Source organism: Pygoscelis adeliae, unplaced genomic scaffold (assembly GCF_000699105.1).
Source record: "Pygoscelis adeliae isolate BGI_AS28 unplaced genomic scaffold, ASM69910v1 Scaffold77, whole genome shotgun sequence".
In the NCBI taxonomy this organism is placed as follows: Eukaryota; Metazoa; Chordata; class Aves; order Sphenisciformes; family Spheniscidae; genus Pygoscelis; species Pygoscelis adeliae.
The window spans coordinates 3,820,762-3,840,104 of NW_008825216.1; the positions used below are offsets into that span (position 1 = coordinate 3,820,762).

A 19,343-nucleotide genomic window follows, 5' to 3' on the forward strand; every position below is an offset into this window, starting at 1 on the left:
AGTGTCCCCAGGATGCGGTGTGCCCTCTGGGCTGCCAGGGCACACTGCTGGCTCATGTTGAGCCTGCTGTCGACCAGCACCCCCAGATCCCCTTCTGCAGGGCTGCTCTCCAGCCACCCCTCTCCCAATTTATACTTGTGCTTGGCATTACTCTGTCCCAGGTGCAGAATCCGGCATTTGGACTTGTTAAATTTCATCCCATAATCACAGCCCAATGCTCCAGTCTATCTAGATCTCTCTGCAAGGCATCTTGTCCCTCAGGAGAGTCAACAGCACCTCCCAGTTTGGTATCATCGGCAAACTTGCTAACGGTGCATTCAACTGCTGCATCCAGATCATCGATAAATACATTGACCAGAACTGGCCCTAGAATTGAACCCTGAGGAACACTGCTGGTGACCGGTTGCCAGCCAGATGTAGGCCCGTTCGCTACAACCCTTTGAACCCCGCCCTTCAGCCGGTTCTTCAACTAGTACACTGTGAACTACTTTAGAAGTAAGAGTTAAATATACACTGTAAACCTAATTGAGTATGTCAGTGTTCTGTTTGGAACTGAAAGGTATGTGGAGCTAAACGTCTGGACTTCTAGTCATTGACTCAGTCTTATCCAACTGCCTTCAAATAATTATCATGCAAAGATAAAACCTGGCTTCCATAATTCAAGAGGTAAGTCAAGAATGTAACATCACGATAAAATAGACTTTGGTCTGGAGTGCACATCAGGATATAAATCATTAAGCAATTGTTTAGATGCAATATTTACTGGTTTCTTTTCCTAAGGCACAGCTCGTATTTAAGATAAAGGAACTGAAGTTTAAAAACAGCGGGAAAGTAGTATTTTAAGTGAATCTTTTTTTAAGTCAGATTTTTATCTTTCTAATTCTCCTTTTGATTTTTTTTTTTCATGGGCATGTGTCCTATTTAAAAAAAAAAAAGGCATTAGTAAAATTGAAACTCTGATTGAACAGCTAGGATTTGTCAGTCTAACTTGATTCATATTCCATAGATGTGAGGTGCAATATAAGACCACTAGTTCCCTGCAATCTGCCACGTTGTTAACTGATTGATCCCAAAAGACAGTACAGATCAGTTAATAGCAATGCTAACATACGAGCTTGGCTCGCAGCCAAACAAATATGGCCACTGTTTCAAATTAGTAAGTAGACTCAAAAAAGAAATGGTCTTTTATTATACTCACTTAAATTACATTTTACAAATAAGAACAGTTTCACAGCAGCTTTATGCAAGGCAAACTTGAATCCTTGTCACTTTGCTCCTGGCTTTTCACACACAAAGGAATCTTTTGACTCACTAGCACTTACAATGTCTTATTTACCCTTAAGCTTGCTACCAGGAGAACTATCAAGATTTTTCTTAAGCATCTGTTATTCTCCCTGGCCCACAGCCCCACAGCAGTGTTTTGTAAGATTAGTGCAAATCAGTCTTGTCAGAGATGTGTATGAAAGACAGAAGATAAGGATCCTTCCACATATTAATTCCTTTGGATCATAATTTCAAACTGCTGCATGAGAGAGAGTCCAGAAACTGCTGATGAGTGTCAACCCTTCCAGGAGGGACGCTGATTTGCTGTCAAGTGGTTCAAATCAACAAAAAAGACTGAATTGTATTGGTGCAAAAAATCAATCTCCATGCCTCACACTGCACGTAGGAGGTGCTCTACTATTTTTTTTTTACTTCTAGGATGCAATTAAAAACTAATTTTATATTTCATAAAGTAAAAAAAAAAAAAAAGCCAAGCTACCTGAGGCAGACAGTCATTAAAATAAAAGTTATATAGAGAAATAAATATTTTTGTATTGAAAAGAAAGGTTCAGATTGAGGGTTTTTTTTTCCTCCACAGAAAATGACGACTTGTGCAATTAGTGTGTTTTGAAAGGTCCAGAAGGTTAGATTTTCAAAAACATAAATGATTGCTGGAGTTAGTCTTAACTGCTTTTTGTGCCTTTTGAAAGTTTTCTCTGGAGAAGATAAAGACCACTTTCTTCTTTTTTTCTTTTTTTCCCAGGGGCACAATAAAATCATAACCTACAGCAGACCTGTATATTTTTGTATATTGTGTGGCCTTATTTTGCTGCTAGATGCTGGATCTAAAGACACAAATCCTCCAGTTTATACCATGTATGGCTTGAAGCTCTTTTCGCCTAGATCTCTCCAGTCAGCCAGAGACCATGCAATAGGTGAGTCAATATTTTTCCTAGGACTGTAAAAATGAATTAAGCATTAGCCAGGGAAGTCTCTGTTTTCCCATGTTGGCAATCAAATGCATGTTATGGAGGCACAACTCTAAGTCAAATTGATAGAAACATTTGGAATGACTTAAGATGGGGGTGGGGGGCAGCTGGCAACCTTCACCTCACGTAAAAGGAGTTCTTAATGAAATGAGGCTCATAGAAAAGTCTCTATAGAAAACTCAGTCACTGATGTTATTAGCAAAAGACATCATCTGTGAAATGCAGTTAATCTTTGTAAGAGCTTGTCTGTGCGGAGCACATACTGCGGAATAAGCTGAGTTTTAAATTTAATGCCTGGAAGCCAATTTGTGCCAAGCCCTCAGATGGACATTCTTCCGCTCATGAAGAACATGCTTTTTCTTGGTTTAGTTTAATCTTGCTGTCCATGTGATGAGTTAGTGTGGAGCAGCCACTCTGCAGTAGCTCTTCCAACCTGTTTCCTTCTGGAATCATGTCCTGAGGTGGCTGAGGACATTCAGGTATTGCCCCAAAACAGGACTGATGGTCCTTTGGCACTAATTTGGAGTGGCCACAGCTGGAGACACCCTGTTCTGTCAGGACACTTATTCCTGTTACACACTTGCAGTCCGTAACTGTGATGCTGCTCTAGTTGTGTCACAGATATAAGTGCTAAACTGGACTCAAGTCAAGTAGTGCAACACTGTTAGGTATGAAGTAGAAAAATTAAAGGTTACTGTAAAAGTTGTGAAAACTTCCCAAGAGCTGTGTCGTAGTGTACCAAAGGCAACCCATTGGTTTGTGAATGTAGAACCAGGAAAACCTACTGCAGTAGAGGAAAAAATTGTGATATAGAGTGTATGACCTTTGAGGTCTTTGTTCACCTGCAATTGTTGTACTTGCTTTTTGCTATACTCAAGTCAGGCTATTGCTGCCTGAAAGGCATACTATTTTTAGGAAAGCCTTCTGGTCCTTTATATGGGTTCATTGACTCCCATTCCTTCTCACTAGAAACAGGGGAATAATGAAGACCTGCATCTCACTTATTTTCATTAGCTTCTTTCATTACTTTCCTTTGGTCTCATTAAAGTTTCTTCTTACATCTTATTTTCTCTGCCTGTCAAAGGTGAACAGTAAAAATGCTGATAAATAATTCAACAAGAATCTTAAATGACTCTTGGGATAGAGAGAAATGAAAAACTATAGCAACCAGTATAAGAAAAAAAGTGTGGTTATAAATGTGCTAATTTTGGCTGGCCTCAAAAGAGACGGTGGAGCAGGTTCTTGAAACAGCCTGGAGGGGGTGGGGGTGAGAGGAAATACAGGCTCATCTCCTCGCTTGGCATCTGTTTCACAGAGAGGGAGAAGAAACCATTTCCCTCTGCTTGTCCCCGTTCTTATTTTGCCAGCTGTGGGAGCTGGCACATCTGTGGTTGTATTCAAGTGATGTGTGGTGCCGCGCTCTGGCAATTCCTTGCTTTGTCTCTATGGGAGTCCCAGCTTCTGGCTGCCGTCAATCCTTGCAAGTGTTTACAGTGCAGCTACTTCCCTAAGCCATGGCAGTCGGCATCCTCCAGCATTTTGCTGCACTTTGAGTACAGATTCCCTTAGGCACTGAAGGTATAGAATTGTTTTGGGCAGTATTTGTTTTGGGAGGTAAGTTGGCCCTGCTGAATACCAATGAAGTGTTGCTATTGTTTTGTGGTTTTGCCATTTGCTAGGTATTTTTGATATCTTTTTATTGGTTTGTCATCTTAGTGTGACTTTTTAATTTATATTTTACTCATAATTTATTATAGTATTCAGAGTTGATATGTTGGGAAATCGAGGGATTTTTGACTACACGCTACAAATACCGAGGAAAGGAAAAGTTTTCTGTTTCAGATGTTCACTATGGTAAGAAGCTAAAGTGATGGAAATCATAGAAAGGACTTACCAAGGAACTAGTGTGATGCTGCATAGCATACTGTCATAAAAGTCTTGAAACAAGGTTATGAAAGAAAATCAGTGGAAATTTGTTAGATGCGTAACCTAATTACTTAAGAAATGTGGCTTTTGACAGGTCCATTTCTTTACAAACAATCTATTTAGGATCTGATTCTCTTTTATTTTAAATTGATGGTGGTTCTTGTTATTGATTTATATTAGTTGGGGGATCATGGCTTTAATTCATTCTAACTATGGTTTTCATCTGGAATTCCTTATTTCAGCTGACCTTTTTGCTAGATTAACATACATAGTGCAAGTAAATGCACAGACAGAGCCAACCTCAGTCACTGGGTGCTACAGGTGTGGTTAGTGACAAAAGTAGTTACGCACTTAATGTATGATAGTTTTTGTGATGAAACCATTTATGCATTAGACAGGTGAGTGGCATTATTTGGCAGACATCTCAGAAGAGTAAATATCAGGTGGTGGCAAAATTTTGTGATAGCAAGTCCTCTGCCTCCTGCTTTCAGCAATGACTGAGCTTCTGTCGGGGGAAGAAAGCCTCTGTGAATGTTATCCTCTGCTATGTTCAGGAGGGGGAGAACAAAAAGACTATTTCTCACTGAAATAATGCATATTTCTTTTCCCTGTGAAAAAGTATGTAGTATTACACAGCAAATGGACTAGTACTCAGATATATAATTTTTTAAAAAATAATAGTTTTCTAAACTTCCAAAATGCTTGCAGTGACATTGCCACTGAGTTACCATTCTACATTTCTCAAAAGACCCAAAGTTTCTAAGTCAAAATTTGTGTTTCCCTCCTATACTTACCTGGTAGCTACTCGTTTAGAGGAAACCTTCGAACTGCGGTGTTAAATGCCAGCAGCTCACACAAGCATCTCTTAGTGGTCCAGCTCTTAAAGGTGTTTTGTATGGAAGCGTGTGATGCTTAAACAAATTCTCTCTGAAATTCATAATGCAATTCAAACTGATTAATAAGTTGCTTTTATTGTCTGCTTCCCACAAGGGAAACTACTGCTCCTGAATTCAATCTTTTTGTAAGTGACAACTGTTTATTTTCCTCTCTGGTATACTCATTTGTGCAGGATGAGATAAACAAAGCTACCTTAGCTAAAGAAGTTGTTAGGATTATTCAAGGTATTAATAGAGAGAGGGTGAGGTGAGGACATGACTGTAGTCAACCAACTTTTCCCTCCTCGTTTACATTCACCCCTGCATATTTTGGTGTATTGACAGTATAATGTCTCTGGTCTCGTCCTTCCTTCCCCTGCTCTTATTCAGCTTTTTCTGAGGTTGCTATAGCAAAGGCAGTCGTTTGGACTGTAAGTCAGTAGTCTAAGATGAGACCTGGCAGTTCTGCAAGCCCTTTTCCGGAGGAACAAGAACTCCTGTAAGTTTCATCAGTGAGTTTTTGGGATAGTTGATCCCATGGCGAGTCCATGTGGCCTGCTGGGCAGTTTGTTGTCATGCAGTTGTCTGTCTTCAAGTGGTCCTTGCTTGGCTTGGCATGGCTTGGTGAAATATCTAAAAGAAGAGCAGAGTATTAAAGGAAGAGGAGATTAATAATGGTGCTTGCATGTAAAAGATTGAGAAGACAGTGTTTCCTCATGTTCTTACGTATGTATAATTTGTGCCAGCGGCAGGAAGTTGTGATGAAGGGCTCATTGTGAATGCAAGTATACTTAAGTGAGCCCTGTCTGTGTTTAACACTTGAGTATGTCATTTTTTCTCCTGTGTTTGACTTCCTCAGCAAGATTTACAATATTAGATAGCAGTAGTGTATAATACGATGAAGATAAAAGCTGTCAGATCAAACTTGGTGTATTGTTTTATTTTAGCACAAGATGCATTAGTAAGAGGAGCTGGGAGTAAAATGTGAAATTAGTATTCAACAAAGAACACAAATCCTATTGTTACCTTCTTAAAACTTGACTGTGGTGGGAAGGGGAATAAGTTGTACTAGTGATTTGTTTAATTTGCTTTTTATGAGAATGAATAGGAGGAAACTGCAGTCTTCCTAGCATGTAAACTAACAGATACATACTTGTTTACGAGGAATAGTGGCTGACACACAACTCTCTCCTTCACCGTGCAGAACATTCTGGTACTAGTACAACGAAGCAGTAAGGATATGATTAAACATGTGCATGTAGCCTTGATAGTTGACAGTATTGGAGACTTAGGTCAAGTGTGTGCTTAGAGGCGTAGCATTTTCTGGGGTGGAGCTAAGAGTGAATGGATGGGAAGGAGGAGTGGCTGGAAATGAGCAGAACGTAAGACTAGCAGCACAATTACCTGAATGATGACTCCTGCTTTTCCTTGGCTGTAAGGCAGCCATTTATATTAGCACTTCTATTTAGAAAGAGACTATGTAAAGATGTTAGGCTTGGTTTTACCCCTGAGTTTCTTTACTGTTTTTAATGTTCTTTCACTACTGCAAAGTCAAGGTCCGTCCTGTTGGAAGCTGGGGAAATACTCTGGGGACATTTCACTATAGGTTTGTCCCATTTTTATGTGCTGCTTTAAGTGTCTGCTGTTGATTGTTGGCAGAGGCAGGATACTTGGATACTGGCTAAGATACTTAGGATCTTAGCCATTAAAATATTTTTGTTTGTTTGTATTGAATTGTTATACCTGTGCTTGAACCATCTCAGATTCAAGGAGGAAGTTCCGGAGTCTGCAAATTAAAATTTCTGTACTTTAAATAGAACAAATATAACTTTGAAAGTATTTGAGAAGCAGTGAGGAGGCTACATAATGCTATTTTTTTCTACCACTGCTTTTATCCAGAATAAAACTTAAAGTTAACCCCTGAGCTTTATAGTTTCTTACATGTAAAATAGCATAATTTATTTTGAATACATGAGAAGGAAAGTGTAATCGTTGCTGTTAAGGTATGCTCACTTGAGTAATCTTCAGAACTTATTGCAAAAATTTCTTATTCTGGTATGATGCATGTTTCTCTGTTCTCCATACATTGTGATGTATGACTGTGTTCTAACATATTTTTTTTTTTCTTTAGTGTTTTTATATTGCTTTCCTGCAATTTCTCTTCTTGGTCTTTTCCCTCAAATCAACACCTTCTGTATATATCTTTTGGAGCAAATAGACATGTTGCTTTTTGGTGGTTCTGGTAAGTAGCCAGTTGCAGCCTGAGCTATCCCTTTCTGGGCTTATAAGCTTAGATCAGAGTATATTATTGCATGTTTTAAAGCACATTGCATGTTAAAGCTCAAACAACTAATGGTATTCGTATAACAGTGGGGTGAATACTGATAAGACCCCCTTGATTAGATTTCTTTCTTCTTTTGAAAAGTTGCATACAAGTTGTGCTATAGGCTGCAGAATGTGGTTGGCATCAAAGAACTCCTTCCTGGCATGTTCAATGTGTATCTTAACTATATTTATAAAAAAGAAAAACTTTAAAAAAAAAAAAAAAGTGTTAAAACTCCATTTGAAAAATAAAAATAAAAAAATGTTTGCATTGTTCTGTAGTAAGGCGTATTCACAAGATACTGGATGTGTGGGGGTTTTTTTTTGGTGGTATTTCAGTCAGAGATTAAACAAGGCCTGTGAGAGACAACGCATCGGTTTTTTGTTGGTAGTGGTGGGTTTTGTTTCTCATTATAGCTTAAGTAACAGAGAAGATTGGAATGCATCTACACTGTCATCTTAGTTTGGATCAGAAACAAACTTCCTCCTTTTTCCCACTTAACCACATGTTGTTTTGCATCATGGAATGATGTCAGAGTATGCAAACTGGATTCCATTTGGATGAAGCTTAAAAGAAAGGTGCACTGTAAGGGTGCACCTATTGCACTCCAAACACTAATGAGCATACAGTCTGTAGGACCAGACTAGAGATAGTCTGCAGTAAGGCATTTCAAACATGTATATCATGGATATGACATCCTCAGCACTTCTCATTCCACAAACCCACACTTAGTGTATAGTTCTGCTTGCTACTGTAGGCGTAGCCTTTGGCAAGTGGTTAAAACTAGTACAGATGACATGGGCGTTCTTTGGATTTTGTCTCATAAACACCATAGCAGACCTGGAGGAAATAATGTGATGGATAAAGTCCTCATCCTGTCAATAATGATGATTCCAGTGTATGTTGAACCCTAATTAGAGCATGGTTTTGCAGCCCCTGTGTCTCCATTGTTGATACTGCTGAACTCCTAATTCTGTCTGACAGCTTTTCCTACCCTGCTTCTGGAAGCTCTCAGAGGAGGTTATAGCAAGAGATCAGCTGCCATCCTTCTCTCTCCCTTTTAGTTCATTCATGTACCTTAATATGGTACAAATCATGGTTGACCAAGCAAGTTAGGATGCTTTTGGATGATACCAGAGCCTGTGTTTCAGGAGCAAAGGGAAGGAGGAAAATTCCACATGGAGTTTGACTAGAAAATTGCCAGTTTTGTAGATCACTTCATTCCTCCTTGGTAGCAACATGAAGAGGCATACTGATATTTTGGCAAAACAATGTTCAGTACGGAAAGCAGTAGTGTGGGACCTCAGGCCAGTGGAAAACACATGGAGTACAGTGGCATCGGGCTTTCGGTCTTAGCTGTAAACAGTTTTGTGAGCTTATTTGGGACACTGAAGGTGTTCTCTCAACAACCAGCTTTGTGATATCTGATTTTAATCTCTATACCTCTTGTGATGCAAGAGCTGTTTCATTTTTTTCTTTTGATTGCACGTTCTCATTTAGGAAGACATTAACTAACATGTAATGTCTATATTTCAGCTGCTGCTGGGTTCGTATCTGCGCTATACAGCATTTCCCGAAGCTTTGTGGTTCTGATTGTCCTATATGCTTTCTGCTTCAGTGCAGTGAAGGTAAGCCAGAAAAACAACACTGCAAAAAATCAAAATTTGAAGCTCAAAATTCATATAATCTAGGGAGACCAGCATTGTTTGGTGCTACGTTGTCATTGTTGTTTATCAAGATGAGCTTAACAAGCCATGCTTCAGGTTCTGCCTATTAGCTACACTGAAATATATTGAAACTGTAGTAGAAATACTGGAGTAAATGTGTGTCTAATACCTGTGACTGTTTGCCTCTTATATGTACCAGTCTGAAATGATCCGTTGAATTTTCCCCTGCAAAGACTAACAGCAGCCTTGGCTTAAAAAGCTGCAACTCCTATTGACCTGTATAAGCCAGGCTGAATTTGGTCAAAATTCCTAGTAAGGTTCATATTTCCAAAGGAAAAAAATGAAGGATTTTGTTGCTGCTTCATAACAGTATGCCTAAGAACTTAAATGTCCAGCCTGGGCAGACCAGTGGACCATCTGACCCAGTAATGTGTCTGCATCCACATGGAAATGCAATTTAGGAATTTAATGCAAGCCAGATGACTGCCACTATTTTCCCTAATATTCCACCAGTATCCACAGTTATTGGATTAGGGATGTTGGAGAGTGTGTCCCTGATTATTTCATTTGGTATCTGTGGACTTGTTGTCTATGAATTTGCCAAGTTCCTTCCTGAATGTTCTGGTCCTGTCTGTCTCCACAACTTTGTGCCAACAAATTCCACATGTTCACTGTGCTCTGTACAAAGCAGTGCTGTCCTTCATTGGTTTTAAACTGATCTGCTAATTTCACCAAGCCTTCCCTATGCCTAGTATTGCAGGATTTGTGGAAGAACTGTTCTGCATTCACTGTACCCGCTGCCTTTGCAGTTTTGTAGGCATCAGTCATATCCCGCCCAGCCATCTTCTCTTTAAACTGAAGAGTCCCAGCCTTTCTAGTGTCTCCTTGTAAAGCAGCTGCTCTCTCAGGAGTAGCTAAGTTAGTTGCCCTACTCTGTGCCTTCTCTTACTCCGTTATGACCTTCAGATGTGGAGAGTAAGTTGCATATGGTGCTCAGGATGCAGGTGTGCCATGGCTCTATATGCTGGCAAAATGATCGGCTGCCTTGGATGCCCAATATTGGTTTTTGGCAGATGCTGCGTTTTGAGCCATATTCAATCTAAAGCATTTATTTTTTTGCCGTTAATGTATATGTCCTCTGCATTTTTTGTTTTATTTAAAAAATAGCAATGAAATTTTGGCTGCCTTCAAGTCTGCTGTAAAATTCCCAGTGACCACAGCAAGACCAGAATTTCATCTTAGACTTGTAATAAAATTTATCCTTTAAGGGACAGTGTTTCATTACAGGCTAGATGCTGTCAGTGCCCATGCAGGAGTGCACCAGGATGTGCAGTGATTTACAAGCTGCTCTTGACATCTTGCGGACATACGTGAGAGGATGCTTTATGGTGCTACAGATGCATAGCACACACAGAGATCCCAATATGAGGTCTACAACAGCCAAGGATGTATCCTGTCAACACCCAGGCTGGCGATTTACACAGATGAGAGGAGTGATCAGATTTTTCTTTGAGGGAATCTTTAAGAAACATAAGCATTTCTATAATGGCTTTTAACAACTTTCCACTTAGAATTTTGAATAGGAGCCTTAAATCAAAAAAGGTCAATTATAATGCCTTAATGATCTCTCACAGATGATCAGAGCTGGCTGTGTGGGTGTTTTTAACCACTCCCAGTAGTAAGGTAAAATGTGTTAAGCCACCATTTTATCTTGCCCCTGGGTGGCTTGAGTCCATACACGATAAATTATGGCAACTCAGCTGCTGAGCAGTGCTGCATTAAGACACTTTAAATGTCTTTGAACATGTGGTGTGCTCCCAGGGAATCTCCTGTCACCAGGCTCACCCAGTATATCATAGAATCATAGAATAGTTTGGGTTGGAAGGGACCTCTAAAGGTCATCTAGTCCAACCCCCCTGCCGTGGGCAGGGACATCTTCAACTAGAGCAGGTTGCTCAGAGCCCCGGCCAACCTGACCTTGAAGGTTTCCAGGGATGGGGCATCCACCACCTCTCTGGGCAACCTGTGCCAGTGTTTCACCACCCTCAGCGTAAAAAATTTCTTCCTTATATCTAGCCTAAATCTACCCCCCTTTAGTTATACTATCAGTTATACTGGTTTGGCCTGACCCAGCTGTGTGATGCTAGAAAGCTTAACTGCTTCTTATGCAGTTTCCTAAAGTAGCTAGTATTCCTGCTACTGTTTTCCGGCTGTGTTAATGATTTGGAAACTGGCATCTGGGATGGAGAAGGTGGCTCTCTGTAAGGATGAACAGAGTGAGAAAAATCTATAACAGGGGGGAGAAACAATGAGAAAAATGGAAATAGCTATATGGAAGGAAGGAATTGAGTTAAACCACTGTTCAACAGGCAAATATCTGGGGAAATGATCATTTTTTCCCCTAAGGTTAGCAGAGGGTGATTCACTAGTTAAGGGTAGGGAAGTTGTGTGATGGATACTTTAAAAAATAGTTTTATAAACAGTATTGAAGAAAAGCCTCTTAAAATATTCTACAGACTCCTTTCTCAGCGTAATACTTTAAATTACAGCATGCAGGTGTCTTTGTAGATAAGCAATCTCCTTGTGGATTAGAATTCAAACTGCTTAGAAATATGCTTTTAATGCTACCCTGAAGTTGTAGAGTGCTGTGGAAGATTTACAAGATATCTGTTGTAAATTACCAATATTAAGTGCAGACTTTCTGTTCACACAGAAATTACAGCTAATTTGAATTTTTATGGCACTGTTCTTGTGAAGGCACTTCTGAGGAGGTTGATTTAAAGCATGTAAAGATGATTCCACTTGGCTTCAGCTCATAATCTCAGTCTACTGGGGTGCTTGAAATTTCATACATTTTTTTTCTTCTAGAAGTTAGGAAATAAGCACTTGTGTTAATCCTCCTTATTCTTCAGTCAGGTCCGGAGATTTTTTTCCCTGTTGGACTGTTGTCTATAACATTGCAAGAGAATGATTCTATCAGACTTATTCTTTGGTTTCTGGAGGAGTAAGGAATTGGCTTAAATGTAAGAGAAGAATCTGATCCTGAATAGGGACCGCTGTGAAAGGTGGTCTAATACTCCTCTAAGAAACTAGAACTGTTTTGATATGTATTGAGCAACAACTTCTGATCCTAATCAAATGAAGGTTTGGATTTTTGGTGCACTAGAAATTGCAGAGTTTAACTCAAAACTGAGCAAATGCTGTAGTCTGTTTCATTGAGGTGTTTGCACAACGGTGATAGGTACACGGTTTTCTTTAAGATAGAAATGGCATCTCTTCCACACTTGCACTCTACAGCTATTCTTCATTTGTTATTTTTATTTTACTCTTTTCAATTTTAGTCAGTTTGGCAAAACCAACAGAGCAAAATTTTCAGTATTTATGGAGGTCAAAAAATCATCACAATCGAAAAGATTCAGGGCAGGGAAACATGGTAGACTCTCTCTGGCACAGGATTTCTGGGTTGCAAAGCTTATTTCTTGTCTGAAATGTAGCATCCTCAAATGTAAACTTTGTTTATTGGCAGAACATCTTATAGCTCAGCAGGTGTAACTAGCAGACTTCTATTTCCTGAAATAAATTGCAGAGGAGAATGGATCTCTAAGTGGTTGTGTGCTTTTTACTGGTGAACAATTGCTCACATCAAATGCCCGGGCTGAAGACCCATTCCAGCGGTATCAGGCTTGAGCCTCTCCTTCCTTAAGTGGTTCTTGTGTTCTAATTATTATCTTGCAGGGTGAAATAGTCTAGCCTCATTTCTCTGTGTATGTTAATTATTCCAAAAGGAAAGATAATATTCCTGAAGAAGTTCATTAGAAGAATAATTAATTTACCACATTTTCTTTTTTGTTAAAGTAAACAAACAATGTTCATTTTATAATAGATCTGTGTTCTTAAGTGAGTTTTTCTTGTTCATTTTTAGAACAGCAACTATATATGTACGTACAATAGTTTGATTTAGTTGCAGTCAAATTTTGAAATGATTTTAGAATAGCAAATTCACAGCAATTAATTCTTTGCTCTAGAACTCCAATTTTAGAAAAAATAGAAAGTAAGAATTGAGCAGTTGTTTTGAGGTGTCCACAAAATAGTGTAAGTACTCAAGTTAACTTTCAACATCTGTATATAAGCTCTGAGAATTGAGACAAATAGGCCTGTGCTGAAATCCTGTGACTTGTCCAGACTGATTCTGCTGTTGAATTATGTTGTACAAAACCAGCTGAGAGTCTCTATGAAAAAGCAGCTGCGGTATAGACCTATCATTAGTTTAACTTAATAATTATAATTGATTTTTGTTCAGATAAGTTGCCTGAGGAAAATTATTGTACAGTATTCTCGATTGAGAGTTCATCCTATGATCTGCAGACAAAATTTGGCGTGCCCAATGAGTTCATCTGGCCCTGCCACTCTTCCTGAATGACCTTGCAGCATCTTTGCCATCAGCAATGTTTCTCTCTCATGGCTAAAATGCACATACCACCTAGAAGAGGATGGACAGATCTCTAGCCTTGTGCTAACAGTGAATGTGCAGGTTGGATTGTGTGGCAGGCTGCTTATATGTCCCATCACAGGACTTGATCAGAAGCATACGATGTGTTTTGGGGGGTGGCAGCATACAGCTCACCTGGCGGACACAGGGTGTTGTGTGACCAAACATGTACTTTCCACACAACTAAAATAAGGGTCGGTCTGTTAGGCAGCCAGGCACAAACTCATCGCATGATGGGGAAGCCTGTGTTCGAGTTGTGTGGCTCAGACACTTGGAGGAGGAACAGGGACACGTTGTTTGGAGGAGACTGAGAAGTGAAGGGATCCCACCTGCTGTGGCCAAGCGATCTGCTCCCCTCTTCAGAGTGCTCCTCAGCAGCTTTGCCCTTGCTTGCTGTTTGTGTGGAGGAACTGTGGGTCTGCAGTTTGTCGGGACCTCCTCTGGTGGTGCTACTGCTGACTGATCAGTTTTCTTTTTGTTTAAAGCTGTCAAATTAAAAAAGAAAACCCAAAATTGTTCACAGTAGGAAGTACAGGGTATTGCATCTAAAATTATAACGGATAATTTCTGCAGAAAACTGCATAACACGAAATAGCTGGAATTCCAGGTCTCCATCCATGTGTTTGAGGCCTTGAGGACTGATGGACAAGACACTGTTCATTACTGTTGTCAGTCAAAGGAGCGTATTGTGAGTGGAGCAGGTTTTCAAGTCACTGCCTGACATAGCTGGTGAACAGAAGTCGTTCCCTCTGGTAATGATGTGAAGTCACCTGGATAGATTTTTGGTTTACGGTTGTGTTATCCCAGTGATGCAAAGGTGGTTTGGCTACAGCTTTCAGGTGCTGTAAAACATCTCTTCATACATCTTGTCCCATGACACATCCCTGTCATGAGTGATATGACAGCAGCTGCTTATCCAGCCTTACATACAACAATACTGTGAACTTGATTTCAGACAAGAGAGAAGATAAATGTCTTAGCTTCTGAAGCACAAAGACCTGAGTTTCTCCTGCTTGCTTTGAGATTTTCTTTATCTCCCAGACCTCTGTTCCATGATATCAGCACTCTTTATTCCAGTTCTTTCCAGGTCCTCTATGAATTTTCATTTACTCTTGTTTAATAAAAAGCTCTAAATCCTAAACATGGTTTTATCACCTCTCTTGGTCATTCCGTGGATTGTTACATCTAATAGCAGCAATTTTTCAGCTAGCTACTTTTTTGAAGCTATTGGGTAACAGTTTAGTTTAAAATTACCTGCGTTCATTTCAGCCTGGCTTTATTTCTGATCTCAGCTTCAGTCCTGTAATCTTGAACAGAAATTGGCAGCTCTAATAGCTACCTTAGCTTTGATATATGAAAAGGTTTTCTCTCTTTTTTTTTTTTTTTTTTTTTCTGGAGGAGGTGTTTTTATTTTCAGATATTACATCCATTAGACTGGAGACATGGGAACTTCTACACCATCTTTTTCACTTGACTAGAATTGCCTGATGTGCTGATTTTTGTCTCCCACTCCATCTGTTTTGTGGTCTGTGCCCAAATATTTAACAGATATTTAAAAAAAAAGCCAGGTATGCCCTCCTACTTTTTCCACAAATATTCAGTCTGGAATTTAGATGTCTTGATATCAGTCTTTAGCATTCCAGCACATCAGTGTTTTGCTGTGGGGCAGAAGAGCACATCCCCAAAGGTTTCCGGAATCAGGCAGTCGTCTTCTGCCTTCTGTTCCAATCAGCTGCTTTGGACTTGAAACTTATCCAGAACCAGTTAATTATTTGTCATCCAGCTTTTTTTGTGTGTGTTGGTTGTGGGGTTTGGTTTTGGTTTTTTTTTTTTTTTTAACTGCTTAAGGAATTTGTGGTTTATCTTAATCAGCCTGGAAAAATTTCAGATTTTGGACTTGGGTCAGAAAAGTTGAACTGATGTGAATGTGTTCGTATGTGGCACAGCTGCCTCCTCCAGCTCTGCGTAAGTGCGTATTTTTTTAAATGAAAGTTATATAGTTTCCATTACCTTATACCGAAGAAAGTATTTTCTGGTAACTTATTGCTTCAATGGACAGTTACTAAAAATCCTGTGTGTGTATTAAACCATTCTCAGCTCACATTGATATAGTTTAGTTTGTTGTTTAATGAGTTTAAACTCATTAATCAGAATAACAATGCTTCTTGATTCCTGTTTTTAACGATGCAGGCTTCATCTGTGTACTAATAATTTTGAAATATTTGTCTTAAGGTTTTATAATGGGAAAGAATTGCAAGTATACATCTCCCTCAATCTGCTAAGACTGCCCAAATAAATTTCTAAACAGCACTGAATGGGCCCATGTGTATAGACAGAATTCCCGGATGTGTAAGTGACGAAAAATTGAAGTATAGGATTACTAGACAGCTTTGTTTCTACCGCATAAAATACTTCCAGCCCTGTTGGAGGTTTTGAAGACAAAGCTCATCAATTTTATGTACTTCCCAATTTAGAGACCCCTGAGGTTCAAGCAAGAGCTGCTAGGAATGTTAATTTTGGAGAGAATTGTCAGATATCACATGTTTCTGTGAGTGGTTCGCAGCCGTAGTCAGACTTGCACTTTAGTCATAACTTCAATAGTTATGCACTTAGTTTTCTGTGTGTATAATATGAACTTATTGTCAAGATATAACAGAAAAAGTAAATTATGTCTGCAGCACCTGATATGGCCCAGGGTTACTCTTACAGAAGTGTGTAACTGCATAGGAATGTAGAAATCTGCACTTCTTGTTTAGGATAAACTCGCCATTATGTGAAACATGAGTATCGATGCCTGAAGTTGTTGCTCATCTTAATCTCTAGCCAAGGAATTCTAATCACAGACCAGGACCCTGTTGTGTAAGGTGGTGTGCGCGCACACATGCATACCCCTGCATCAGTCCCATCCTTGTGGATTTTAAATTTCAGCAATGAAAATATGGTCACAGATAACAGTTGGGAGTGCAGAGAAACAGAGACAACATTGCTCAGAATGGGTAGTGATATCTGTATCCTGGTAGCTTATCATTTGTCAGGTTTTTGGAGCTCTTCTGGGAAAGTAATGTTTTGTTTTCCATGGATGATGGGAACATAAGGCTGGTGGGCATCTCTCCCTAGAATTTGTCTCTAACCAGTATAACGCGAAGTCCATGAGTAATTCACATTTCTTGGTTGTTAGTGTTCACTGAAAATGAGTATCCATGGTAATACAGTTAAGTTTATAGTTAACCTTGTGGAGGACAGGTCGTTGTTACCATTTTCTCATACATTTGGGGGCGGGATGAGGATTCCCTTTTACAGTCTCATTCAGAAAGTTTTTGTATGTTCAGAAATAGGATGATAGTAGTTCTTTCCATTTACCATCACACATGTGAAATGGCTGACCATCAACAGCTGTCCTGCATATTGTTTGATATGAGCAATAGCATAGATCCATGATGAAGCTGGGGATTGGAAGTAAGGAGAAAGACACACACCCCACCCCACCCCCCCAAAAAAAAAAATTGGTTGAATAATGATGAAATCACAAGAAAGTGGAAAATTAGATGATGTCTGTTCTTTGTGAAGAACAACTGGAGTTTGTCTTCATATTTAAAAAGCCAGTCAGTATGCAAACACCTTCAAAACAGCAGTGTTCAGAGCACTTTTTGTCTCTGGAGTGGGACATATGATTTATTTTAGCATATCTTTGAAAGATAAGAGTTTGCTACATGCATTTTTTTTTTTTTAAAGGAAGAAAGAAGCAAAAAGTATAAATAATGTAGGACAGAAAACTAGTATTGCCACTTTTTAAAAATACATTTGTCTCCCCACCTTTTACCACCTTTACCAGTGGTAAAAGGCTTGTAAGTTCAAAGACACCTTTATCTTCCTTTTTAGTGGGTTGTTTGGGGATTAGGCGATTCTGTGGTTGAAATGGAACACCACCACCCGGACCACTGGGCCTGTTGTAACTCATCACTTTCATCCTTAACCCTATAAGTCCATTTCACTTGTTTGAAAAATGACTACTTGAGTGCCTGCATCAAAGTCAAAACTGTATATGAAAGCACTACATGTCACCTCAACCAAATGAGGTAAAGTAGGAAGTCAAACTCCCTGTCTAGTATGACAGATAATACCAGCTTCCAAGACTAAAACCTGTCATTTCTGTTTTCCCACTGAGAAGAATCATTGTCCAATTATCAGCTATATTGGTTTTTTTCATCTTTTTAATTTAAAGCTTTACCAGGCATCGTTAGCGGGGGAGGAAAATGACAAAATGGAGCAGGGTACATCACACTGATGCTGGAGAAATGACACCTTTGTTCATTCTCATCTTTTGTACAACATTGTGTAGCATTATTCTGGAAAATCCTGTTCTCTAGGCACATAGCAAATATCGATGCCTGTCCTGCCTGCCTTCCTGGCTCCTGGACAGCTGAGCTTTGAGGGGACAATGACACCTAGGGACTGGAGCACAGGCCAGCCAAGTGCAGAAGCTCTGTGTAATATACAGAAAATATGGAAGTAAAAAGTTCCTGAGACATTAATATGAGGAATCAGCCATGTGCAGTTTTACAGTAGAAATAGGGCGAAATGATTTCTCAAACTGGCTACTGATACATTTCAATACCCAGGTATATTGCTGGGCTCTTTATAGTATTTTGCTTTCGAAATAAGTTGCAGGGCGAAGGGGCAGTCATGCACTAGAAGCTGCTGGGTGGATCTGTACGCAGTTGTATTGCCCTGGAAATGCAGTGGATATTTGGATGGGCTGTGGTTCAGCCATTTTCAGAACATTTTGACTCCAGTTAGTTTTCTTCAGTGTTTTGAAGAATATGAATTTCTTATGTGAGGCTAAGCATGGGAAAAGTTAACCCAAAATGTATGTGGCCCCAAAACTAGGAACAACAAAATGAAGAGTGGAACTGGATGGCAAAGTTTAACTTGTCAAACATATGGTGCTGGATTCTTTCAGTAATACCATGTAACTCTCTCTTTTGTTGGTAATGACTGTTTTAAGTAGGATTGTTTGATAGAACTAGACACTTCTTTCTTTCATCTTTGTGATGTTCAGTAGTATGATGAGGGGAAGGTGATTCTTGGAATTAAAGTTTCATTTCTGTGATACCAGTTCTTAGGATAATGGGAATTTCATCACTAAATTCCAAAGAAACCTCACGTTGCAGCTGGTGGTTTGTCCCTTAACAGCAAACTAGTTTGTTTTACCCAGGTATTCATGGCGCCTGAAAGAAATGAAATCTTTCTTAATGTGAATCAGCTTTGGTAAGAAATCATGCATATCACTGGGCAAAATAAGATGAATAAACCCACTTTATTCTGTGAAAATATTGGTCCTGTACAAGTTGTGAAGTTTTTCAAGTGAAATACTGCAGAAGATGCCTTGTTCATACTAGCTGAACAAGGCTTAAAGTTTCACAGGTCCTACGAGCATTGTCTCTCAAAACCTACCCAGAAAAAGTACTCTGATGTCAGGATCTGGTAACCTCACATTCACTTGATCAGGTAGAAGTTGTGTGGAGGCTCTGAACAAACCTAATAAGTGAAATGGCTATGGATCTGATCCACTGAGTTTGTGTCCTTCACAGCCAAAATTTGTGTCCTTTTACAGCCAGAACTCGCAAGTATGTGTTAGGATCCCTAATTTGTAGCTGAGGACTCCACAGATGAAGCTGGTCTTGATAAGTGCTCCTTAAGCTTCATGTTCTTTCTCTTATTATTTCTAGCCAATTTGAGCTGTTTAAGTCACCCAGAGACAGTTTCTCATCTTGGTTATACCCAGAGTGTGCTGGCAAGAGTTTAAATTGC

The 19,343-nt window shown here is 39.5% G+C and overlaps 1 protein-coding gene across 1 annotated transcript in view; it reads left to right on the forward strand.

Moving 5' to 3' along the window:
* Positions 1 to 19,343, forward strand: part of PCNXL2 (pecanex-like 2 (Drosophila)) — a 155,156-nt gene that overhangs the window by 44,926 nt on the left and 90,887 nt on the right. Inside the window, exons 13-15 of the mRNA XM_009329229.1 lie at positions 2,027 to 2,198; positions 7,185 to 7,295; positions 8,913 to 9,004. Coding sequence (XP_009327504.1) covers positions 2,027 to 2,198; positions 7,185 to 7,295; positions 8,913 to 9,004 — 375 coding nt within the window. The remainder of the gene's footprint in view (positions 1 to 2,026; positions 2,199 to 7,184; positions 7,296 to 8,912; positions 9,005 to 19,343) is intronic.